Source organism: Micropterus salmoides, unplaced genomic scaffold, assembly GCF_014851395.1.
Source record: "Micropterus salmoides isolate LMB-PRFRI ecotype aquatic unplaced genomic scaffold, ASM1485139v1 Ms_hic_scaffold_4, whole genome shotgun sequence".
In the NCBI taxonomy this organism is placed as follows: Eukaryota; Metazoa; Chordata; class Actinopteri; order Centrarchiformes; family Centrarchidae; genus Micropterus; species Micropterus salmoides.
In genome coordinates, this window is record NW_024043372.1 from 26,611,922 (window position 1) to 26,637,159 (window position 25,238).

The 25,238-nt window shown below is 41.2% G+C and overlaps 2 protein-coding genes across 5 annotated transcripts; one reads left to right on the forward strand and one right to left on the reverse strand.

Annotated features, from left to right (window-relative positions):
• Positions 1-28: 28 nt before the first annotated feature.
• LOC119886613 lies at positions 29-1,893 on the forward strand. Its single transcript, XM_038697464.1, has 3 exons — positions 29-319; positions 437-830; positions 955-1,893. The coding sequence occupies exons 1-3, from the start codon at positions 76-78 to the stop codon at positions 1,040-1,042; spliced, it is 726 nt and encodes a 241-aa protein (XP_038553392.1). The 5' UTR covers positions 29-75; the 3' UTR covers positions 1,043-1,893.
• A 3,024-nt stretch (positions 1,894-4,917) lies between these two features.
• On the reverse strand, positions 4,918-21,928 carry si:ch211-160o17.4 (homeodomain-interacting protein kinase 1). 4 transcript variants are annotated; one of them, XM_038695969.1, is made up of 18 exons: positions 21,606-21,928; positions 19,318-20,048; positions 16,515-16,706; positions 16,199-16,380; positions 15,959-16,082; positions 15,532-15,651; positions 15,246-15,332; positions 14,908-15,092; positions 14,655-14,805; positions 14,372-14,558; positions 13,971-14,089; positions 12,692-12,826; positions 11,473-11,624; positions 10,363-10,434; positions 9,915-10,085; positions 9,412-9,626; positions 9,196-9,308; positions 4,918-6,955 (listed from the first exon to the last, which is right to left on the reverse strand). In XM_038695969.1, exons 2-18 carry the CDS (start codon positions 20,044-20,046, stop codon positions 6,512-6,514), a joined length of 3,378 nt encoding a protein of 1,125 aa, XP_038551897.1. In that variant the 5' UTR covers positions 20,047-20,048; positions 21,606-21,928; the 3' UTR covers positions 4,918-6,511. The 4 variants fall into 4 exon arrangements, with proteins under 4 accessions (XP_038551897.1, XP_038551896.1, XP_038551899.1 ...); XM_038695968.1 differs by having other exon boundaries at positions 11,473-11,627; XM_038695971.1 differs by lacking the exon at positions 12,692-12,826 and having other exon boundaries at positions 21,606-21,927.
• Between the last annotated feature and the right edge of the window lie 3,310 nt (positions 21,929-25,238).

The window sequence follows — 25,238 nt, forward strand, 5'->3', positions numbered from 1 at the left end:
ATAAAAATGTCATATAAATCAAATTGAGATTGTTTACCAAGGCTATAATCTTTTGATTATATTATAAAAGAGGCTATGGAAGCTCTGTGCACGTCAACGATCATCTTGTTTCCTGCGCGCAGTTCCACAGAACACTGTTTACCTGAAGGCAGCGCTTCCTTGGAAATGTCGGAGTCCTCCTGTGTCAGGATTGGTCACGTCTGCAGGGAGTTGTTTTTAAAAGAGCCCAACATAAGAACAACAGCCACAGAAAACCTCAACCAGTTCAGCAGAAACTTTAGCTTAAGTTGTAACGCAGGGGACTCAATCAATCTTGAAAGTAAGTACTGCTCTAAAATGGCTGCTAGATGCTTTTGTATTGTAGTAATAATGAGTATTTGATGAGCTGTAGTCCTACTTGATACTGACTTCTAATTTGTCTCGTTGTGTTCTACAGGTTGCCTCTGGTTAAGGGAAACACTCTGCTTCCAGTCTGTCCGACACCCTCTACATCTACATTGCTCAGTCACCATGTTCATAAATGATGAGCTCGAGTGTGTCGTGTGCTGCAACGAGTACTCACGCAGCGACCGGATCCCCCGGGTCCTCCACTGCAACCACACCTTCTGCGCCCCCTGCTTGGAGAAAATGGCCAAGCTGGACGGCGGCATCCACACCGTCTCCTGCCCTCTGTGCCGTTGGATTACCTGCACACGATCCAGCCTGACCCTGCCCGGGTCCCTATGGGTCAACACGGATATCTGGGACCAGATTACAGAAGAGCCGAGGAGGAGGAACGACTCGGTGAGGAGTTGGAATTACGCAAAGACCCAACTCATCAATTCACAACTGTAAGTGTCCTTCCAAACCGATCTTAGCCTGACAGATTCTGTAAAAGCAATTCACTGTGTAATGTCAGCACCATCATTTCTGCAAATCTAAACAAATCTCTTTCTTTCTCTTGTCCCTCTTCAGCCCTGATTCAAGACATGGTTTCATGTCTACATTTCAAAAAATGTTCAGCTGCGTGCTGCTGCAAGGACACGAGATGGAACGCTGCTGACAGTTTAACAGCCAAAGAAGTGACAGCGGCTGCTCCTCTTTCTCGTCTCGTTTTCGAGCTCGACAGACCTGATGAATGCGGCAGTGCAAGACTCCATGCGCTGTGCATGATCACATAGTTGCATGTAATGGATGGACATGTCTTGGGCCCCAGCTTTGTGTGTCGTTGAGAAGTGAAGGCCCGAACAGCTTTGTGCGTGTGAAGTTTAGTGAGTGTTGAAAGTTAGTGTTTATGTTTAACTTGAAAGCGGTTTTAAAGGGCAGCAGTGAATGAAAGTCAGCAAGCCTTGATCTGTGAATATTTTTTAAAATTGTTGTTTTTACCATAATATGAGTAGCCTAACTGCAAAATATCAACTAGAGAATGCAAAAGCTGAAGTGAATACCCCGCAAGTATGAAGAGATAATGGAAAGCATTTACAGCACATATTTAAGTGGTATAATGTTGTGATTAATTGTAAATTGTAGCTTGTTCTGAAAATATGTATACATGTGTGTGTATATAGTCTCACTCTTTTTGTCACTTTGCCCAGCTGCATTTTGATACCATCCAACAAAATCAGCTCTGATGTGGATCTGAGGATCTGTATTTCCTTCGCTGTACTGAACTGAACTTGAAGGATCCTTATCCTCAACATTCTCTGAACTCTTGAGCACAGTCTATTCAAATGTATTTATTTAACATAAACAAAAATGACTTTTGATTGTTAACTGAGACATTTGTGCACATTCCCATGTTAAGTCTGTTAAATGAACCTTATCTGTGAAGTGAAGCATTACTGTGTGGAACATGAAGAACAATGTGCAAGCAGCAAAGATGGGCAGCATTTTAATAAAAGTTGATCAAAAGTACCTCCAGAGTGGTGTCCAGTGTTTATTGATCTTGGCTGCAGTGGGGAAAACAGTAGAAACCATTTGTATTAAGATGTTTTCTCCTTCATGTAATCTGTCAGATGGAAATCATGAATCTTAAATCAGCACAATTCATAAAAGGAAGATAATAGTGAAAAAAGCAAAAATGCCTGTTATTATTTAACAATTTAAAAAAATGCACCATTTGTACCATAAATATGTTGAATTTCTTGCATTAAATATGATGAAAACTGTGCAAGATATATCTTCAATCATTCAAATTTAAAATTCCAAAGAGTCTTTTTTTTCCCCCTATGGCATTATTTCATTATCTTACATTCCTGCATTTCTTAAATAAATATGGTCTTTAAATATAAATTGGCAAATGTGAAATAGATGTGTTAGATATATTTTATGCTCAATTAACATTATTTTCTCACAATTACTAAATGTTTCAGCTTCTCCTCATGTAATGTTGGACTTTTCCTTGTTTTTATGATTTTTCACAAGTGCATCTCCCCAAACTGTTATTACATATTTTTAAATTATTTATTCAAAGTAAACCTTATAAGGAAACTTAACATAAGCTGAAAATTATTTTTTTAAACCCAGGCTTTAGTGTATTTATATTAGTTTAGATATTTAAAAAAAAATCTCATTTCACTATGTGCCATGTCTACATTAAATATAGGCTACTACTTCTTCCACTGCCATCAGCCTGCCATCAGACTTTTACTTGTAGTGGAGTATTTTCACAGTGGGCAATTAGGACTTTTAGATAAGTAAAGGATCTGAATACTTCTTCCACCACTGACTATATTATGCATATCTTTTGTTTATTCTATTGCCTTTTATTCTGTGCTATATCATTACATTTCACCTTAAATTATACTTATATCCTGTAGGCCTACTCTATCTTACTGCACTATATCATACTATGTTATAATAATGTGTGTATTGATGATAACATTATATATGTATTTATTTACATATTTGTTTACTGCATAATGTACTACATCATATCTCAATAATAAAATGTATTAATAACTAAGTTAATTACATAATCCTAGTATATAATACACTGTACACTGTTTTAGCTGACAGTATCATATTACTCTTACATGTTTTATATTTTGCTAACGTCGCTGCTACTCACTAGTCGTGGGTAGTTTGTATATTATTGGTCTTGTAATATTGAGTTTAAACGCTCTTGTACAGTTTCTTTTTTATTTTATTTTATTTACTTTATATATTTAACTTTACTTTTAACTATTATTTGTACTTCTCTCTGTCTTTGTGCTGCTGGAAAACTTGATTTCTCGTCTGGGGAATCAATAAAGGCTGATCTTTTTATAAGTAGGTAGTGTGTTTAATGTTTACCAACATTAGGCCTATATGATTCAGCATGACTGACATTACTTTATGTATAAAGCTTTGACTTTAAAGTCCTCCCACACAGGGTTCTCTATAAATTTGTCTGCTTACTCAGAGACAATACTACTACTTGCTAAGTTAATGTAGGGGTAAACCGGGCGAAAGTAACACGGGACGAAAGTAACAAGGCGATTTTCTCAGAGCCCTGATTGCACTTGCAGTCCAAGCTGTGAGAGCACCTTCAGCATGCAACCCTTGATAAAGCTGTCAAATATCAGGTGATTTCGTCATCGTTTCCCGCGGTAGTCTCTGGAAAACTGTTTTCGAGCACGGTAAATAAATTTCTGAAGCGGGACTGTTCTTCGAATTACAAGTTGTGTCACTCGTTTCATGTGTCACAGTAATGTTTAATTAAAAATATAAATTTAAATATAAAAATAAATCGTGTTTATATCTCAGGAGTTCCAGTCGGGACTAAAGTAGGCCTAACACTTGTTACTTTTGTCCCGATACACCTGACCACAAGTGTTTATTTTGTCCCGCTGCTAATGTGGTGACTTTCTCTGCGTTGCAGCATGTATTGAAACATGTTTATGTTATATTATACCAACAGAATATGCCAAGAGTGAAGGTCAGAAAGACAGACAGAGGTCTGATTCTGCACGATGTATGTGAGACGGCGTTTCTGGACATCTCTGTCAGAAACATCAGTCTCAGGGCAGCTGCTAAGTCGCATGGCATATGCCATGTCACTTTGCTCAGGTACTGCAGGAGGAGGGCAGAGACCAGTAGGGAGAAGACCAGACCGCCAGGGTACAGATCATATTCTAGAGTCTTCTCTGTGGACCAAGAGAAGAAGCTGCAGGCTTACATCAAGAGGGCAGCTGATATTTATTTTTGGCATGTCGCCTAAGGAGGTCAGTAAGCTACAGTTGTTAAAAAACACTCAACATGCAGCTCACTCACACTGCTCTTACTAAAACAATTTTAAAGTCATTATGAAATGTCAAATTTGTATTTGCTCTTAATAGCTTATTCGTTTTTACCTTATTTTTATTTACATTTAATCCATATCTTTCTACATTGTTTTTTCCAATGTCCATCTTACCATTTCCCCCTGTTGTACGTGCACACATTTGCATATTTATATTATATATTTATAATTTATCCTTAATATAATATGAAATATTCTAAACAATTCAAGTTTGGGCCATCAGGTTACTTTTGAAACTGAATATTTAAAATAAAAATGTAATTTAAAAAAAAAAAAAATTATGATAAAGGACAAAAGATGTTTGCAGTTACAAATTAACAAGGTCACAGTCATGTTTATTTATTAAATACAAGGGTGGTAACACGAAAAATCTAGCTTGTATTGTTGTGTTACTTTTGTCCCAGCTGACAGGGTCAAAAGTAATAATATGCCACTTATGTTTAAAGTAAAATTATACAGCAGTCATTCTACATTTGTGCAAAATACCACCTGATATTGATAGACCACACCTGTGAGTTAGTGATCACAGCAATAATCTTTGAGACAGAGTTACACAATGACTCTCCGCAGTTTGGAGGACAATAAAAGTAAAAAAATAATAATGTTAGACATTATTTAAATGTCAGAATTCGGGTGAGAAATAATGAAACACATTATGAATTTGTGGTTATTTTATTGAAAACAGTGACAGTGGATTATTTGAGCTGAAACCTTTTTTCCCTGAATTAGTTCTACCGAATAGCCTCTTAACTATACTATGTTAAGATGAAATAGTTAAATACTCAGACATTACAACACAAAACATATGCAAACACAACAAGGAAGGAGTTACTAAAAAGCTTTCATAACCCACAGATTCACCTCCTTTAAATAAAGATGGAGGCAGGAAAAGCTGCTGAACAGCTGTAAGTCCGTCTTCAGTCAAGACCCAAATGTGTGACTGTTGTGTCCACACTGTAGTAATCTATGTAAAAACAATGAATGTCAACATATATTCAGACAGGACTTAAGCCAAAATGGCCACTTTCGCACATTTTCAGCAGGAGAATAAGCGGTGTGAGTTTAGTGGACAGCAAAACCTGTGACTGACTTAATGTGAGACATAAATGCTAAAGTGAGACATTAAGTAACTGACCTGAAAGCCAATTTGCTAACAGATTGCATCAGTCATTGTACAGCAGTGTGGGTAGTTTGATAAAACTTCCTAACAAGTATTAAGGGAGAAAATAGAAAATTGTTTTTTTTCTTCCCCCCTCCTTCCTTCTTTTCCTCAATATAAAACAGTAATAACTGGCCTTAAATCCATTTTATTAATGAGCAGGTCCAACACAACCAGGATTCACAGATAGAGATTATTTTTTTCGGTCCATGTGAAACTGGATTTTTTAAAATATATTTTAAAAAGAGAAAGTAAGGAAGTTAATTAATTACTCTTTTTTTTTTTAACACAATTTAAAAACAAAAGCTTTTCACGTCATTCCTTAGGATGGTGTTCCCACTTCATTAATACATTCAGCACTCAGTTAAAACAGGTTTCTATTGCATAAGGACATGATTAATCCAGCCTAGTCACTAACAGACTATCACATGTGCACTTAAATTAACATGTATCCATCACAGTTTTCATCACATCTTTCCCTTATTCGACATCTTCATGAACCTCTCTCTTCCTACCTCACACTAACAGAACATAATTTAAACATAGTAAAAGACATACTTGTGAGTAAACAGACATTGGTACAGTCATTATTATGTCAGCTAAAAACACAGGGCCTCACTAGATTAGTGTAAAAACTTTAGAACAAGGCTCATGAAAAACAAATTGACTTGTAACTCTGTTGTCAGCGAGCCCTTCACCAGCCTTGTGAGTCAGGCGTCTAAAAGCTCGCCTAAAGTGTCACCGCAGTTTGTGACAGGAGCATAATCTCTCTTCACACAAAACCTCAGGATAAAACAGGAGTAAAATACATTAACACAATGCCTTAATTGTACATCTGGATTAAGACAGGGATAAAATATGGGCTATAAACAATATTTTTAAGGGGGAAAAAAAACTGATACGATATCAAACAATGTTTTAAAAAACACAAACTGTCCAAAACAGCATGTAGATGAGTTAGAGTTGAAATGCTGCCTTGGATTCAAAAGCAGCAAACAAATAAGTGATCAACAGTTCTATCAGAGATACAGTTAAAAATGTCCCTTTGTGATAGTATGTGGGGAATGAGATTTGTGTGTGCACGTGACTCCCTATAGGTAGGGGTACTGTGTGAGGCGCCTTGGACTCAGCTGGTAGGCACTGTAAGCCTCAGCCCGGGGTGTCACACTGACGTAGGGAGAACCGGTGGCAAACTGATGCTGGTAGGCTGCGGGGAGGCCGTGCAGCAGACTACTGACAGAATCCTTACGATTGGCTGAGTCCCTCCTAGAGGAGGATGAGGTGTATGTTGCTGCATAGGCGGACGGGGAGGGACCGTGGCTGCCGTGACCACGGCCCAGCAGCTGCTCCATGGCCTGAGAAGCTGAGGAGAGGGCGGTGGAGGCCGGGTAGGTGTACAGGCTGGGGCCAGGGGCAGTGGCCAGCTCGGAGAAATTGTAGTGAGAAGCCGAGGAGGCCGGAGGGAACGTCGTCTGGCGACGCAAAGATGGGTCACTGTGGGAACGCTCCTGAGATGAAGAAACCACGGGCTGAACCTAAAAAGAAAAGACACTCAGTATTCATGCAAGAACATCACTTGTACAGTAGCCTATATTGGTCAGTTTCCTTTCTTTAGAGGATTATAGACTACATGTTTGTTACGGCTGCATAATCACATGGATATATTTTAACTGTATCGTGCATCATTTTAGACACATTTCACAAAATTCATCCTGATCTATGTAGAATTTTAGTTAGGGATGCACCGAATGTTCTGCCACTGAAATTAATCGGCCGAAAATAGCCCCAAACAAACAAACACTTTCGGTGTTCGGCCTAATAAGTCAAAAGACTGCAGAAATTTTACCGAATAAGTACGTTGACATGTGGGCAGTGTGGAAGCATTTTAAAGTGTCCAAGAAAGACGCAAAAAAACGCTGTTTGCAGACGCTGTTCTGCTGAATTGTCTCCTAGCACATCCACTCTGTGGCTGACTTCTTAGAAAAGGAAACAAACTGTCGTTTCTGAGAAGGCGATTAAGCTAGCCGTAACTAAATTTGGAGCGCATACGTATTCAAGCCTTTATGGTAAATCCACTGAAACGGCCCAGTGCAAGCTGACCGGTAGGTTAGCGACTTTATCCTGTCAGTTTCTCTCTTTACAAAGACAAGTGTTGCAGTACGCGATATGAGAACCACATACAACATTTACCAGATGGGTCGGACTTGATGAATTTAGAACGAGGATACACAAGTGACAACGTCGGGTTTCTAAACTGTATGGAAATAAGATTAACTGGATTATATTCACAGAAAGTATAAAACACGTGTCTATTAAAAGGTAAATGGACACATGTAATTTACTTTACTAAAGTAAAAAGCACATTTTGACTATTCAATGGTAAAAAAAAGATTGCCAAAATAAATGGAAGAAATTAGTGATGGCAAGATGAAGCTTCATGAAGCATTGAAGCTTTCCATCCAATTGTTTCACTCGTGGGCCGAAGCTTCACGGTGCCTCATTTGCTCTAGTGTTCCATCAAGTGGACAATAAATGTAAACAGGCAGAGTGATTATAATGGCACCACGGCTTTGGTGTGTAAAGTTTGAATTGAATAAATTAATGAATGATGTTTGTGATGCCAATACATAAATGATGAACTTATTAATATGGTGTCTGTCTTTAGGATACAATGACAATTTGGTTTCTGCCAAGAATTTTCATTTCGTTGCATCCCTAATCTTAGGAAGCTTCACCAAATTTCAAAATAAGGCTTTGTGGGTTTGACTGCACAGCACCAGTTTGTACGGACCACCCCGCTGGCGGGTCAGTGACATTTAAAAAAGGTTGAAGCAGCTAATGCTTCTAAGCATTAAAAGATGGACTCCAAAGCTTTTTGATTTGTGGCCCTTTCTGGCCGAGTCATGGATACTTGTGACCTCATGTCACAGGCTGCATTCTGTTTACGAGCAGTTCAACATCAAAAGCTTTCTGTTTCCTTCTCAGAATGCCTCAGTCCCAAAGTCATTAAGAGGTTAACCTCTCCACTATTTAAGAAAAATGGTCAGAAATTAAGAATATTCTATGTAGCAGACATTCTTATTTTTAATCTCTCCTGTTAAAAATCTTGTTACCCCGTAGATTTATCTCTTGACCCCTTGAGTTGGTCTCAGCCCTCAGACTGGAAGATGACGTTAACGGCGACACATAAGACAGCCCTTATTTTGAGTGAGCCAGCATTACCAGCAGGTCTCATTAAATCCCAGATAACACTGATATTGTCACAGGAGGTGGCAGATGTGTAAAAAACAGGTCATTCAGCTGTCACCTGCTATTACATTGTTTGTCCAGCAGACAGCACTTTGGACTCACCATGAACCCCAGTTTGTTTTCCCAACTCCACAGTAAATATGTTTGACACTCAGTGACTCTTTAGTTACCAAAACCACCTTTTTGGTGTCCTACAGGTGCAAACATCCTATGCCTGACATGTCTTTTGCAACTTATGACTGCTGTTCCTCCGTTTCTGCATTATGTGACATGTAAATATGTTCCAGTCTGTAATTCATTTACCAATTTAATGTTCTGGTAAATTATTAAAATATAATAAAGGTTTCCACCCTTTCCCAGTAAGTACTTATCATTTTGTCCACCTCCTAAACAAGTAAATGCAGTTCTTTGTCAACATGTCACAACATTCAGAGCAGTTTAATGTAATTGCACATTATTAAAAAGCCACATCAAATGTAAAAAACAAACAAAACAAACAAAACAAACCCTCAAAAGGAAGCCTCACCTGACTGAGGTTCAAGGGGTGCGACTGGCTTGGCACCAGCCCATGACGCTCCACACTTTCCCCTGAACTGCAGGGCTGTCTGTTGGATGATCTCTTAGGCTTTATGTAGTTCACTGTGAATTAAAAGGCACAATGAGGAAAAAAAAAATTATATATAAAATAAAATGCATTACTGATAATACGCAGCTGATAACACAGTAGATGAGTGACTCTCACCAGTCTCTAAGCGTCCACGTGAAACCGCTCCTCTCTCAGAGCCCTGGGTTTTGACTGAAGGTGCTACCACTGCCAGAGACTTGGCCTGACGCGATGACATAGTGCCAGCTGGGATCAGCGTGCGGGGCAGAGGAGTCAGGGGACTGGCTGTAGAGGAGTCCGAGTCGTGCACCGTCACACAGCTGATGACGTTTGTGCGCTGACTCAGACCAACACTGTGTAAACAGAGAGACAGTGTTTTTCCCCCCCTCACAACAGAATGAGACTGGTGCATCAAAGTATTTCAGTCTAAATGAATAAAGCCCTGGTCTGGTCTATTGAGTCAAACAAGCCCTGTTTTTCCATCGGTCCTCTAGCAGAAAATGTGTCATGGTAGTGTAGGATAGTTTTTGAACTAGGAATATTAGACTAGCAGTGGTGCACAGAAGAAATCAGACCTGGATGTCAGAGGCTCAGACAAAAAAAAAAGCCCCAAAACATGCAGACAAGTATCTTGCCCTCACCTGGCGGGATGGAACTTGCGCTCATCCTCTGTGTCGGTGTCACTGTGAATAGTGATTATGCTGACTGCCGGGCTGGGTGTGTCGGAGATGATGATTGGCTGGGACAATGTGGCGAAGGAGCTGGGTGGGGTCACACCGGTGCTGCTGAGTAGTGATGCAGTTGATATACCCCTAGACAGAGAAACAAAAGCAAAAGTCGAGTTTCTCCCTCCAAAAAGAAAATCTGATTTCAGCTGTGATGAAAAATTCAGACTATAAAAGGAATGACATTATCTATCGGGAGGAATTATTCTTTAGAAAAACAAAATTCTACATTGTACCACATTTTAAGTGCTAAACAGTTGTTGGATGTACTTTTGGTGTGACAGCACCGTAGCCATCTGTTATAAGGTGTGACAGCTTAAAACCTGATGACTTAAAAATCAAGTAACTGCAGGGTTCTACCAACCTGTTCCTGTTCTCTACACGTCTGGCTTTCACCTTCTTCCTCTCCTGCTGGGTCCTGGCTTGGGTTGTGCTCCTATTAGGAAAAATGACAACAAAGATGACATTAGTGGTGGACGCCACTGTTAAAATTAAAACGTTTTTTTTTTTTTCCATTGTACTTATCTCTAACAAGTCAATATGACGACAAATTAACTTATCTAAAGTCTCACCCCCCTTAGTTACGGTCGCTGGGTCGGACAAGATTGACAAAAATGGCTGGGTGCTGCAGTGTGTATTAGATCGTTTCTGGGCATCAGGGGATATAGCTTCAACAAGCCGACGGCAAGGACTGCAGTATGTGATGGAAGGGCATATTCATAATGTAAAAAAAACTTTTATGAGCAAGGCAAAACGACGCAAGTTTAGACTCATTCCGGTCTTAACCAAAAAGGGAGAAGCCACACAGAGACGAGACTGAGGATGACAGGATTATCAGTCAACTTTGCTCCTGCACTGCTGGTGTCCCATATTGCCATTCTGGGGACCAGTCATGTACTCTATCCAAATAAATAAAACCAAAGGTTACTTTGGGACAGCGAGTCTGAAAGATAATATAAACAAAGGAATGTTTGACTTTATCTTTTCTGGCTAATGATAATTCATGTCATCTTAAAAATCTTGTCACAGAAACAAGGAAGAACAAAACCTGGCTGACGTTGGGTGAACTGCTCTTGATGTATCTGTATGTTAACTAGCAAGTTAGCTTGCATTTTGCTAAGATGAGCTAATTAAAGATGTGACTATATCCAGTGTAATTAGTATCGAGTGTAGCTTTTACAGGTCCTTCAGCAACATCTTTTAACCATATACAAAATTTGGTTTTCCCTTTAAAATAGTCTAGCTTAAGCATATCTTATTCCAGAAAAGGTGAAAGTTCACCGACGTTCTGCCAGGCACCAAGCTCGCTCAACTGGAGCTACTGGTTGCATATGATCATTTTTACTACAAAATGACAGAAGTCATATCAGCAAGTTTTAAATCTCTGAGAAAAATGTACAACTACAAGACGCTAGTTCACATTTATGGAGCACTAATCAGACTGTTTGGACTTAACAGCTGCTGACTGACGCACCTCCAGCTGTGTCCCTGCTGCATGGAAGCATCAAGTGTTTCCAGGGGCGATTCAGTAACACTTGACTGGTGGGCAGAGCTGTGGATGGCCACACTGGGGACCTGCTGCCATGATGATGGGATGAGGATCTGTTGGGTGCCAGTGGGCCAGGCCTGCTGAGAAAAAAAAAACAAAAACACAGACACTTGTACTTCAGAAAATGTAACATTAAGGATCAGATATTAATGAATCAACACAAATGATTTGACTGCTGGAATGGGCCGGACAAACTGAGCCATGCTGAGAAAAAAAAACCCAAAGACCAGAGACAAACCAACTGGCCAATCTCTTCTGCAGGCAAAAGCACAAAGCCAGATAAGCTAGAAATCTTTACTAAGCCATTCCCTTATTATAGCATTGCCCTGCAACAACTGCACAAGATGATATCATGCAAAGCACGAACAAAGAAGCACTGTAGACAGATCAGGTATATAAAAATAAAAAAACACACACACACACACACACACACACAGAACGATGGTGCCTGTTAAAGAAGAAACACTGAGAAAGGAAATTAGTTTAGTTCACTGATGCCAAACAGTCTGCTGATAAGCTGTATGGGGGGGGGGGGGCATGCCGCATGTTCTGGGGCTGGAACAAAAGATGTGCGTCAAGAGAGTCGAGCTGTAGAGCAGGGATTTTAGTGGGTTTTTGTAGCTGCAATCTCCTTTGCTGAAAACAAGGACAGGACAAGAGAAGCTGCAAGCAAAGCACAGACCAACTCAGCAACACATGCGCTCCATGCCCTCAGCACACCTATGGGGAAAGACTGTTGGGGGGAGGGATTGAAAACATCTGAATGCCAATGGTGTGGGGTGAGGGGGTGGGGGGGGGTCCTTTGGAGTGGAAAGAGATGTACATTTTGTCAATTCGATTTAATGTTACAAATGGGAAAAAAAAAACTGAATACCAAAGAGGAAACTTATACCAGACCAAAAACACAGATTTTCCTACAAAAAATTAGTATTGACCAATTGATTCTGACAATCATGACAAGTCAGCATGTTAAAAGGCAAAATAAAGGAACTTGATGCATGAAATAAAGAGTAACCCAACATGTGGCACAGAGGGAGAGGGAACATCGCAAACAGATGAAAAGAGTGGGGCAGGAGAGAGTCGGCATTGTTAGTGTTCAACGGAGTGTGCGTGTCTTTCTCCACGGATGTCATTGTTGCTTTACCAGCACTGTGGCTGTGTGCTCCAGGAGGGTTGGCCGACCCACCCCGGCGCCCAGCCCGAGGGGCAGAGAATACTGGGGGGCTATGCCTGCTGAGGGTGGGTGCAGGGTGGCCACCATCAGGGGTGTGCAGGAACCCTGGAGGAGGGAGGGAGGATAGTGGAGGGGAGCGTTAGGCTGTATCTGATTTAGGGGGGGGGGGGGGGGGGGGGGGGGGGTGACAGCAGATAAAACCAGCTGCAACGGAGTTTCATACACTGGTACAACTGACCATCTGACCTCTGCAGAGTGCAGCGATAATTCCTAACGGCAATTAACTAGCTTCTTGGACCAGATGAGCCTTATGCATTAAACATCTGGCCTCCATCCCAGATAGGAGACTGGGAATAAAAGAGGCCTGGCAGTCCAAATCAATCCTGGAAGCAAATCCAAGGCAAGACCCAATCAGCAGAAACACAAGCAACAAAAACAGCATGGACTAATCAAATCTTTTGTCATTTCAAACATCACTGGTAAACTGCACTTAAATAAAAACATCTCCACTGAAAGAAAGCATTTTCACTCAAAATGTCTCAACCTGGTCCCCACTAAACATTGGCTTGCTCTGCTGGCAGCAGAAAGAGAGCGGGACCTGAAAGGAGATCCCCACAGGGGGACTTCTTGGATGCACTCAGTGTACCCATGAATGCACAAAATTGAGCACCATTGCTCTCAGCTTGGTGCTAATGACGCGGCATCAATTATAGATGTCAGGTTTTTTCTGAAACCCTGAGTTTAGCTTTCTGAATAACAGATGACAAAAATATGTGTTCATGTGCCAAGAAGATGTGTAAGGAACTTCTGGTGTTGTCACATCACAAAAGGTGAATACTTCTGAGTCACCTTTACAGAGGTGTAATGCTGAAAATCTACAAAACCCTTCCCACAAGCAAGTCAACCTACAATACCCCGTCCTAAAGGAGATGTGCATGTGATGCAGGTTCGACCCACATTGGACCCTTTGAGATGAGACAGCAGTCACTCTGCTTCTCACTGTTTACAGACATTCCAGTCTGAAGCGCAGTTCCATATACTACAATGAACCAGAGAGCTACACAGAATAACACCAAAACATTGACCCATAATAGTTATCAGTTGCACTTCTTTCCATCTGTCCATATAGACACTCCCTCTCTCCAAAAAAGCGGGCAAATACAAGTTTCATGTCTCTTCTTGAAAGACCACAGTAAAAATTACATAAATTCATTTTAAGAAACCATTTTCACAGACATCTGAAGCTTACCTGTGTGAGCATACTTGGCTGGATCTGCAACGACTGAGCAGACTGGTTCTGAGGTACTATGGGTACAGAGTTCTCCATCCTCACAGGGAAACTGGAACTCTTAGTGGATGGCTGTAGACCTGGAAAACAATTCCACACAAGCGCATCACTGATTAACAAGAATCATTTTACATGCACAGCAGAGACCCCTTCATCAGAAAATATCCCTGGTCCCAGAAACAAAAAAAGTGGGATAGTGCAGCCTGTACTCATCTCATTCAGGTCTCTGATCGCTATCTACACAGACATGCCTTCAATTTAAGGTAATTAACAATAATCAAAATGTTGGTCGAGACAGCCCAACACCAATCAAAGTGGAGGATGCGCTGCATAAACCATCCATGTGTTTTTTTCCCCTTTACCTTGAATAGTGGAGGGTGGGCAGACGATGAGAGTCTGCTGGAAGGGTTCTGTCTGACTACACAGCCCAGCAGGACGCGCATTAATTGGGACACTCTGTTGAGCCAGTCCGGGAATGTTGATGGTCGCCTGCTGGTACAGAGCTGGCTGGTAGTTCAGCAAAGGCACAGCTCCCCCCGCAGAAGGCACCTGTTATAGAAATCACCAACACCAATGATTAACACTAGAGGGGTTACAGGTCACCTAAACAAGTGTAAGAACGTGTGGAGAAGACATGAGTCATACCTGGTTATGCTGGTTGAGTTGGCTACTGAAGGTGACAGTGAGGTTGCCCGCTGCAGCGCTGGGCACTGCGTTGTTGGAGTACAGGGATTTGCCACTATCGTAGGAGCTCCGGCGTTTGCAGATCTCCATGTTCTGGAAGCAGGACTTGACGCTGGAGAGGATGGAGAAGCATCCTTTCAAGACTCAACCACAACCAGCATGTATGTGCAGCATTGCCTAAAATGACATCTTCACATCTCTCACACACACTTACTGGGAACTGTGGGGGTAATCCACAAGGTGGCTCATTGTGACGAAGGGGTGACCCAGAGTTTTTGTAGGTGTGATCCTTTTGTCAGCATCCAGACGGAGCATCCGCTTCAAGAGATCTATAAACTCTCGTCTATCAGCTTTCTCAGCCAGCATATCCGTCCCCTCCAAATGAGACGACAGGTTGACCTGGAATACGCAAACACCCAAATGGGTCAAACAAACAATACAAGGTACAGGTATTGTGATTTCATGTGCTGGTGTGTGTGTGTAGTGTTTGTGTGCAGAGTAAAAACAGTGTGTGAAGCTAAATTAGAGGTTATGAGAGAGATGGTCATCTACCTGCATCATGTCATCTAGACAGTTGAAGATATACTTCCTGGCCTCCTTGGACTTGATCCCCATCTCCATTTCATGCTCTGCTGGGGTCTGGAAGATTGAAACCACTTCTGTTTATCCTAATGTGCCAAAACTACTACTTACTTATAAAAAACAGTTAAGTGATACGGCTACAGCTCAAATCAAATAATTAAATCAGAAGGAGCTTCAAGACTAATATATTTAACCATTTTCTGACATCCCTAATAATGCTTAACAAGCAGTAGGATTAGTATGAGGTTATATGAACCTTAAGCCTCCAGAGTGGGTAGCTAGAGTCGGGGCCTCGATTGAAGAAGCGGCTGGTCTTAGTGCCAGCGCTCAGCAAGTACTCCGCAGGCAGGCCTTGGGTCTGAGAAATGTAACGGATCTGGACACAAAGAAAAACATGATAAGGAATCCAAGTGAGAAAAAACAGTAAGTGCCATGGATATGACTTAAGTTAACTGACTGCCTGAAATACCCTTACAGTTTGTTCTTCTGCAGCACTCTGGTATCTCTTGGCTTATACCAAAACTAACAGCATTCAATTTGAGTTTCTACAGAGTACCTACACCCTGCTACCAATTCACAACTTGCATCCTGTATTCGCTCTCTTAGCTTAGCCTTTTCCAGGCATTTGAGAACCCCCCGCCCCCCACAGACAAGGCCTGGGAAACACTAACATTAGTACTGACCTGGTCGTACTCGGAGGCTCCAGGGTAAAGAGGCCAACCCAGAAACAGCTCAGCAATCACACAGCCCAACGACCACATGTCAATAGCCTCGCAGAAAGGCAGACCCAAAATGATCTCTGGAGCCCTGGACAGCAAAGAGAAGATTAAAAGGACTAATACAGAGGACCCACAACTGAGCTCTTAAGTAACATGGCTTATTTGTCATCACTCCCCCTCATAAGATTACAAGGAAACATGTACCTGTAGTAGCGAGACTGTAAGTAGGTTGAGCAGACAGCTTTGGACACATGACTCGCTGAGCCAAAGTCAATGACCTTCACCCGGTAGGGCTGTCTAAGGGGGTCGACCAGCATGATGTTCTCAGGCTTCAAGTCTGCATGAATCAGGCCCAGGCTTTTCAGTTTCATCAGCGCTGTAGCCACCTAGAGATACAAAACACAAACATTTATCCGTCGGTAGTAATAGGAATGAAAACAGGGATATTTTTGCATGTAGTAGCAATAACAAAATAAAAGTAATATGATTATGGTTCAAGGTTAAACATAGATGAGCCAACCTGCTGTAGGATGGGTCTGATGTGCCGTAGGGGGAGTGGACTGAACTTGCTATGCTTGAGGAAGTCATACAGGTTCTGCTCCAGCATCTCAAACACCAGGCAGGTGTGGCCCTTGTGTTGGAAGCATTCGTATGAACGCACAAAGTTGTACTCATCCGCATTCTCTGCACTCAGCCGGTTCAGGATTCCCACCTTTTAATGAGAAACAAATTACTCCATGCAACTTGCGCCACCTCGAGTCAGCTGCAATTCAATTTGATGGCCCTAACCAACAATAAACTGGTAGCATCTGTAGGAAGGTGGAACCCATGTAAACACAAAAACACAGTGCCAAAAATTTGCTTGGATAATAAGCTGCAACTACACTTCCTTAAAAAGAGCTTGTTGGATGGTCGAATAGCTCCAGAAAACCAATTGCCCCACACTTTTTCGTGTACGGATTGGTAGGGGGACTGTGTGCACCTTTGCAGACGTGACAAAAGGAGCCAGAGCCTTCTCTTTATAGCTCCCTTTTCATTCACACGTCTAGCTTTACACTGTGGGGGTCATATACCTTTTTCCCTCCACTCTATTGAGTTATTTATGTTTTGTGCATGTAATAGCTTTGCAAAGTGAAAAAGCCCAAAGTCAAGCCCAAAGTCCAGCCCAAAGGGAGTTCCCATCTCCCACAGAAAACACTGCTCTGAACTGCCTGAAAACAGCTCATTTGTAGGCCAGCGCCCCCGTCAATCGGCTAATCAGTCACGCCCTCAAAAACACCGGTGGAAAAACAAACCTAGCTGCAGCGCACAGTGACAAGACATCTACCTGCTGCCTCTCCTATCCCTTCCAAACACTAGCTACCCTCCAGGCAGTCAATGAACATAAAATCTTGATTTATACTCCTGCGTCAGGTCTACGTGCATAGCCTATGCGTAGGTACGCACATAGACATGCATTTATACTTGTGTGTAGGTGTCTCCGTAGCTCTGCATATACACCACCAAATGCTAGTTGGCGGTGGTGCTATAGCGTCCACTGTGTTGACTTTTGCCGGCCGAGCAGGCTAACTTCTGCTTTAGCCCTTAGCTAACGTGAATGGGGGGTAAAAATGTATAAGTAAGGCTGTTCAAATGTTATCAAATGGATCGCATTCTGATAGTGAAACAAGTCATTTCACTCTGGTTGTGACAGTCAAATATATTGATCCGTGTTACAGCCGCTGGTTTGGCCGCTAGTAAAGTTTACTTCAAAGCATGGGGCACTTCGGCACTGCGAGGCTACCAGCCCGACCAATCACAGTTCTTACGGTCCACATCGCCTCAACGTGTAGTTACTAGTGCTGGCAACGATTAAAATTTTTAATCGTGATTAATCGCATGATTTGTTATGTGCAAAACTGAAAAATGAATTGTAATGTAGTGTATGTACACAAACGTGCAACATGTGGTTTGCAAACACTTTAAACAAATAAAGTGCTTTTTACCAGCAGTATTCCCTTTACACAGTAGCAATAAAATATTTCTTGTAAATCTCAAATTATTATTATTTGATTTATCAAATCAAACATAAAACAAAGCTATTTGCCACTACCAGGGCATTACCCTTTATCTAGCTTGTGAAAACAGGTTACCATCAGAGTCCAGTTTTCTTGGGTTTTTTTCCTTATCAGGTATCCGCAGAACCATTTTTCTTTAATCAGGGAGCAGCATGTTCTGTAGCAAGTTTCCCTGTTAGAGTTAGGTGAAGTGGTCGAGCACAAGGCGTAGCAACAAGTGGGCACGTTCCTGTGAAATTGTCGCAGTCATGCTTGCCTCATGCACACACTCACCACCTAAGTTGAATTGTCTTGAACTATTTGTACTCGACGCGCAGCACAAATCAGAGAGACTGATCCTCGCTGTTTGTGAGTGTCCAGAACCTATTACTGTTCCCCGCAAAACTAGATGAAGGCCTATCAGGTGAAGTTATGTAGCCTATAATTTTAATTTAAGTTAAATAAGCTACAGCTGTGTAGTGCACAGAAGCCGTTGCCATGGTTACTCTCCATAGAAAGCCTACCGTTTACTCGCAGAGCGCTGTCTTACTTCTCCCACATGCTGCATCCCGCCTGCTGAAGACTCCCTCCACTGCTGTTTGGGTTGGTGATTTGCTGGCTGATCAACACCCTGCCCCTCCTGTGACCCACAATTTGACTGTATTTGTATAAAGGAGCCAGTGAGCGATAACACATTAACGTGCCCAGCCCTAGTAGTTACATTTTTGAAGAGTCGCATGTCAGGCTATAGCGTAGGCGACGGCGTAGGTACGGTGTTACGCAGAGGCTATGCTGTCGATCTTCGACGCAGAAGTATAAATTGCACTAAAGTTGTTACTATGATGTAGAGACATTACACAGTTAAAACTTTATGTATGAAAGATACATTTGTTACAAATTATTAACTCACCACTCTGAAACTCTTGCTCCAGTCCATGTTGCTAAGCTAGTAAGGGGAACATATACCGCTGAACCGAAGCCATGTTTACAGGACCCGCCCCACTCTGCTTCTGATTGGCTAGTAGTCCTTAACTGAAATTTTTATATATATATATATATATATATATATATATATATATATATATATATATATATATATATATATATATATATATATATATATATATATAATATATATATATATATATATATATATATAATATATATATATATATATATATATATATATATATATATATACACACATATACACACATATACACATATATACACACACATACATACACATATACACACACTGTAGTAAAAATAATTATGTCTTATTACCTCAATTTGGCCCTGACGAGCATATGAAGGATGGTTTTTCAGGATCTTGATGGCCACAATCTCATTGGTTCCCCTCTTCCAGCACTTAGCCACTTGTCCAAATGTGCCTCTTCCCAAAAACTCCAGCACTTCATAGCTGCAGGACACAGAGCACAGGATCTCGTGCTGCACTAGCTGGTAATCCCCTTCACCATTGGAGCTGCTGCTCTTGGTGGTTGGAGCAGAATGGGGTATCGACTGGCCTGTGCCCCCTCCTCCACCACCAGTACGGGTGGAGTAAGTTGCCGCAGGAGCTGAGAGCTCCTCCAATATTTGGACACTGCCACATCCACTCCCACTGCTTTCATTGGTTTCCTCAATCTTTCTCTTGTGCGCGTGCCTGTGCCCCCTCGTTTCAGAGGACGTCTCAGCATGAGTGTAAGAGGAAGACGCCGCCTGCTCTGTGACACGCCGGCTGGATCCGCGGGGAAGACTGCCAGTGCTATCAGCCGCCCGCACCACCACTTGACCTCTGGAGCCAGGCGCTGCAGAGGGAAAGACCAGGGATGGTGCAAAGGGTGGCACAGCCATGGCTGGGGCAAAGGTGTATGCTGACTGGCCCGCTATGGAGCTGTAAGCTTCAGTGGTGGACACGTCCCAAACATTGCTCTCCACCTTCAGCTTCTTAACCCGGCAAAAGGCACTGGAGGAGATTGAGGGTGGAGAGAAGACCTGCAGCTGAGAGGTCATCGCTGAAAAGAGATTGATGAGAATAAGATAAGAGGTACACAAAAAAAAAAAAAAAAAAAAAAACTAAAATGACCTAAGTAACTTCTTAAAATTATGAATAAACCTCATAATCAGTGTTAATAAAAATTACTATATGCGCTCCATATTAATTGGGTACACTTAGCTCAAACTAATACAGTCTCACAGTCCCCTCATTTACATCAATGAGTCAAATATTACAAACGGTTCAATTTAATGCAATACACTCGTCAAACTTCTGACTCCAAAATGACTAAAGTTGAACACCTGCCTAAACGTTTCAACAAAAACTGAACCTTAAACGAATACTGGATTATGCCAGACAGAACAAGCCATTGTGTGAAAGTCTGATGGGCACAATTTCCGGACTTTTCAAAAGGTAATCAAGAAAATAACCAGTGGATCAACTGTTAAAGAAAATAGTCAGCTGCAGGTAGCCTTAAGATGAACATTTATAAGCTTGTGTAGGTAAGGATGCATTGCAGGCCTGTCGTATTGGACTGCAATATGTTTTGTTATTTCTCCCTCAAACTGGCAACTGAGTGTAAAATACAATAACCTTGACAACAACAAAGGCGTTAAACAACATAAACTTGGAAATGCTTAATAAACCATCAAATCGGGCATACAGATTTACTCTGACAGTACATCGTCAAAATCACGTGTGCAATTTGTATTCTATCCTAAACGTCAAGCTGTGACGGTATTATCTGCCCCTGCCCCCCCCATCCCTGAAGGGCTGGACGCAGGCTGCAAATTATCATGAGAAACTGTAAGGCAGCTTGACAGCCTCGTTTTCAGGATTGGGTGACAAGAGTTATGAAAAGCTACTGCACATGAAAGTATGTCACATAGCAAGTGCAACAGGCCAGAACAAGATTTCCTAAAGGGGGCAATTAAAATTTATTTCATAACGGCAAAAGCGAAAGGATAAGATGGAAGCACATTCGTTTCGATGTTAGAATCATGCAATCGTATTTCATCTCAGTGTTTCCATGTTCCGCCTCTTTATTTCCAAGAAAGGCGATGTGTGTTTTGGCTGACACCTCTCGTTTCTGCGTTTGGGTGGGAATATGAATATAGTGAAGTTCTTCGGAAACAGCGCTGATGCTATATTTAAGCAATAAGTCAAGCAGCAGAAAACAAAAACCTTAAAAATGAAACCACTGCTAGGACGTCCCTATCAGCCAGTGTGCTCAGGGATCAATGCCGACAGGGTGAGTTCAGAGCAGCTGTGATGGACCACAGTGGGATTCAAGCTGTGATGGATCCAGTTTTCAACTATGACCATATTACATACAGAAAATTATAATAATTATATATTTACACATTAAATCTGTACCCCACTGAAACAGACAAACTTTTAGTATCCAATCAACAAGGTAACGTTACTTAACTTGCTAATGCTAACAAGCTAACGGGGTAACTTTGTGAAAATATGGCGTTAAATGTTTAACCTTAGCGGCTTCTCTCACGACATAAAGTAAAGTAAAAGGACAGAAACTGTACCAACAGAAAACACAGAAAGAGTTGTAACATACTGGATTAGATGTTATTACAGCGTCGAAAAAAGGCTTCCTCCAAGGTTTAAATCCCACTGCAGTCTGCTGGACCAGCGTTATCCGATTAGCTTCCGATGCTAGCTAGGCCTGCATTGTTTCTTCAGTCGGTGGAGGAGCAGCTGATGGCGTCACAGGACCGAATTTTCACAAGAAAAACACCAAGGTCTCATTGTATTACTGAGTTAAATCATCTAGGCTTAACAAACATGTACATTTGTTGATTAAGACATAATAAATCCAATTCTAAAAGCGTCTGTCTTGAAACAGCAAAATCCACTTTTCGCCGGAACAACCACGTCCTTATATCAGCTGCAAAGCTGACGGGATTTCCGGTAACTACCGTAATTACAGAGGATTTGGCATGCGCACACAAAGGAGCGCTACTTTTTCAACACGATTTCTAAATAACGAGGATATTGTGACGCTAAAATGTAATTCACAACTGCTATACTATGCATTAATTGTCGAAATATGTGGTAGAGTCACATTTGGGATCGTTTTACGCATCAAGGAAAAGGGTAAACGACATTTTTACGGTAAAGGATAATTGACGTGACGTAAGTAGAATATGCCAGTAATTTTCCGGTCGGACTCTTGTCTCACACATCTTGGGACAAACAGAGACTAGCTGAAACGTACAAATAGTGGACAAACCACATATACAGATCGTTCCATCAACTTGCACAAGTCTTTCAGAAAGCACCATAAATCTTACGATTGAGTGAATATGCCAGAAAACACAGTGAAGGACTACTCCCAACATCAGGAGAGGAAACTATCTGCACACTGTGTGTGGATAAACTGATTTTGTTTATTCCTTGTGTAATTAATTGTGCAGATTGAGGCAAACATGAAACAGAGAAAATAATTTTGCAGCACCATCTGCATGGAATCAGCTTCAGAATGAACTACAGTTGAAGGAGTTGGTCTCACTTTATTCTTTTAAAGGCTTTTTAAAGGACCTTGCAGAAAGGCAGTCCATCTGTCACTGTTTTAAAATTGATTTAGGACCCAGGTTTTTTTAATGATGTCATTGTTGTTTGAATATGATGAGTGAAAGTGTGTCTATATATTTACCTGCACCTGTAGTGTCTCTGTATCTATGTGTAACTGTACTGCTGCCACTTGCCAGGACACTCTTGTAAAAGAGATTTTTAAACTCAAGGAGTTTTTTTTATCCTGGTTAAATAAAGGTTTGAATGAATGAATGAATGAATATAACTTGTGATATAACCTGACTGAAAGATCTAGGGTTATCCCAGGAGCAAATCAACAAAAACGCTCGAATCAGATGGGAAATCTGGAGTCTTTGCTGAATGGACCTAATGATTATTCAGTGGAATACAATATGTCTGATAGCAAATGGGCAGGAGTTTAAAGGATTTATAAAAGACCTTGGGGGAAAAGACAGATGTTATATGCATTCAAGAAACATGGCTTAGGTCAACATTAGAGTTTGTAATGAAAGGTCACGATAATATCTACCATGATAGAGGAGAGGGCAGTGGGCAGGATGGATACAATTTGTGAAACACGGAAGTAGAGTTTTTACAATCCTTGTAGAAGGCTTTCATTACAAATTAAAAGGAAAAGTTATTGGCTAATGTAAAGAAAACGGTTGAAATGCAAAAATATTTTATGGAGGAAACTTTGTAATTCAGTTGGAAGAGACAGAAATGGAAAAGATATGGGTAGTGATAAGAAGAATGAATAGGATCAGGATATCCAACCACAGCTAATGGTGAAATTACAGCTGTAACAGACAGTAAATTGTTTGTATCTTCATTTTGCATGTGAGCTTGGGGTTTGAACTTCAACAAATGTTTGTAAGTATTCCATTTACAAAGGCAGAACTGAATTGTGCTCTTAGGAAATCAAAGATGTGTCCACAAGGAGAAGACCAAATGTGTTATGTGAATATAAAATCATCCTGACTGAGACATCTAAAGACATCTTACTACTTTATAATAACATATGGGAGAAGGGAAAGTTGAGCAGAAAAACTTTTTTCTATTTATTGAAGATATCTAGAGGCATTTGTCAGAGCATTTAGAGGAAACATGATAACTGAAGACCCAACCTTCTCATTTGGTTTACTTGGTGCCTGACTTTCCCGCAAGCTATCATAGTGTATAATTAACTTGTCATTATACTTGTTTTTCGTTTGCTGTATCGAGCTCTAAGGACAACCTTAACAAACAAACACCCACCATCACTTCACTGTAAATATTTAACTGTGTAATACAGTGATGAAAGTGGACCTAACAGCGATAGTGTTTCTCAACGTGGGTGTGCCGAGGACAATGGGGGGTGCTGGAAGCAATATTTTGGAAAGGGGGCGCTGAGCTGCTTTTGGGGGGGCGTTTGTTGGTTGGAAATTCTAAGGCGAGTTTACACTTAAGATTCACAACAATACGAGTTTAAACTTTAAACTACTTGCAAAAACTATGGTCCTTTAGTCCACTGCGACTGGACGAGACTGTGTATATTTTACTTGTGGTGCAGCTTCGTGCTGCCTTCACGGGGGGGGGGGGGGGGGGGGTCAGGGGGGGAAGTCAGAGCATCATCTCTAAAATTTTACCCACATGACCTTTACTGTGTAAACTTTGGAAAATTGACGCACTCTTGGTGGAAAAGTTTTTATTTCTCTGAGGAATACACAGTGAACGTCTTGTTAATGCAGTGGTTACACATTTATAAGAGGGATATTCCGCTGTCGGACTTACCCTGAAAGCAACTTCGCTGCGACACCAGCGAATGACGTGGACCCACCTCGCGCTGTGAGTCGCAGACAGTTTGTGCCAAAGCGGACAGTTTCAGTAGGCTATAAAATGTAACGTTAAAAACTGAAGCCCTGTCTTGCTCTGTTGGGGGTTGTAAGCGGCACTTTATCAGAGGTGCTGAAGTAGTAAAATATAATAAATTCTCTTTAAATAGACTAATGACGTTAGTCTCCCATTACGCCTTTTTCTTTAGACAGAGAACACAGATACATGGGAGATATTCTGAATGTGCAAAAAGTTTTGAACATGAGCAGATAAATTACAGTGTTTCCCATACGTTCATTTATTTGTGGCAGCCTGCCATAATATCAACGCTGACCGCCACATATTGATTTTCGATCGTATTTGAGCTGCAGGCAGCGCGTATTCGCGCAGCACATCCTCTCGCTCGTCTCTCTCATCCGTCCTTTGATCTCTCGCTCTCTCTCCCGCATGAACACAGCTGCACAAATCTGTCCAACACAACGCTGTCAATGTCGGAGACCCAGCTATTAAAACTTATTAGCAAGCATGTAAGGAGCTAATAAGGAGAGCTAAGTTAATGTTAGAATACAGCTGGGTTTTCGAGGCTAGCGTGCTGTATATAGCTGCGCCACAGTTAGTCATTCTGTGGGATAAGTTATTAACAGATGAGCTAATAAAGTCCAGTCAATAACTGAATTAAAACGGATGAATTTATCATTGAGATGAAAAGGGGCCACAAACACATTTAAATAGGTTACTTCCCCACAAAAGTGGAGGTAAGACTTAATCATGTGTGTTGACTTAGCAGGGATGATATTAAATAAGTTGATCTACAGGAGAAAATTATTTAAAAGCAATAAGAATG

Coding starts and splice junctions, on each gene's coding strand:
- LOC119886613 (XM_038697464.1), top strand. CDS start 76: ATGGAAGCTCTGTGCACGTCAACGATCATCTTGTTTCCTGCGCGCAGT. Junction 320..436: donor GGACTCAATCAATCTTGAAA/GTAAGTACTGCT, acceptor TGTGTTCTACAG/GTTGCCTCTGGTTAAGGGAA. Junction 831..954: donor CAACTCATCAATTCACAACT/GTAAGTGTCCTT, acceptor GTCCCTCTTCAG/CCCTGATTCAAGACATGGTT.
- si:ch211-160o17.4 (XM_038695968.1), bottom strand. CDS start 20,046: ATGACCTCTCAGCTGCAGGTCTTCTCTCCACCCTCAATCTCCTCCAGT. Junction 11,628..12,691: donor AGCACACAGCCACAGTGCTG/GTAAAGCAACAA, acceptor TTTTTTTCTCAG/CAGGCCTGGCCCACTGGCAC. Junction 10,086..10,362: donor CGTGTAGAGAACAGGAACAG/GTTGGTAGAACC, acceptor TTCTCTGTCTAG/GGGTATATCAACTGCATCAC.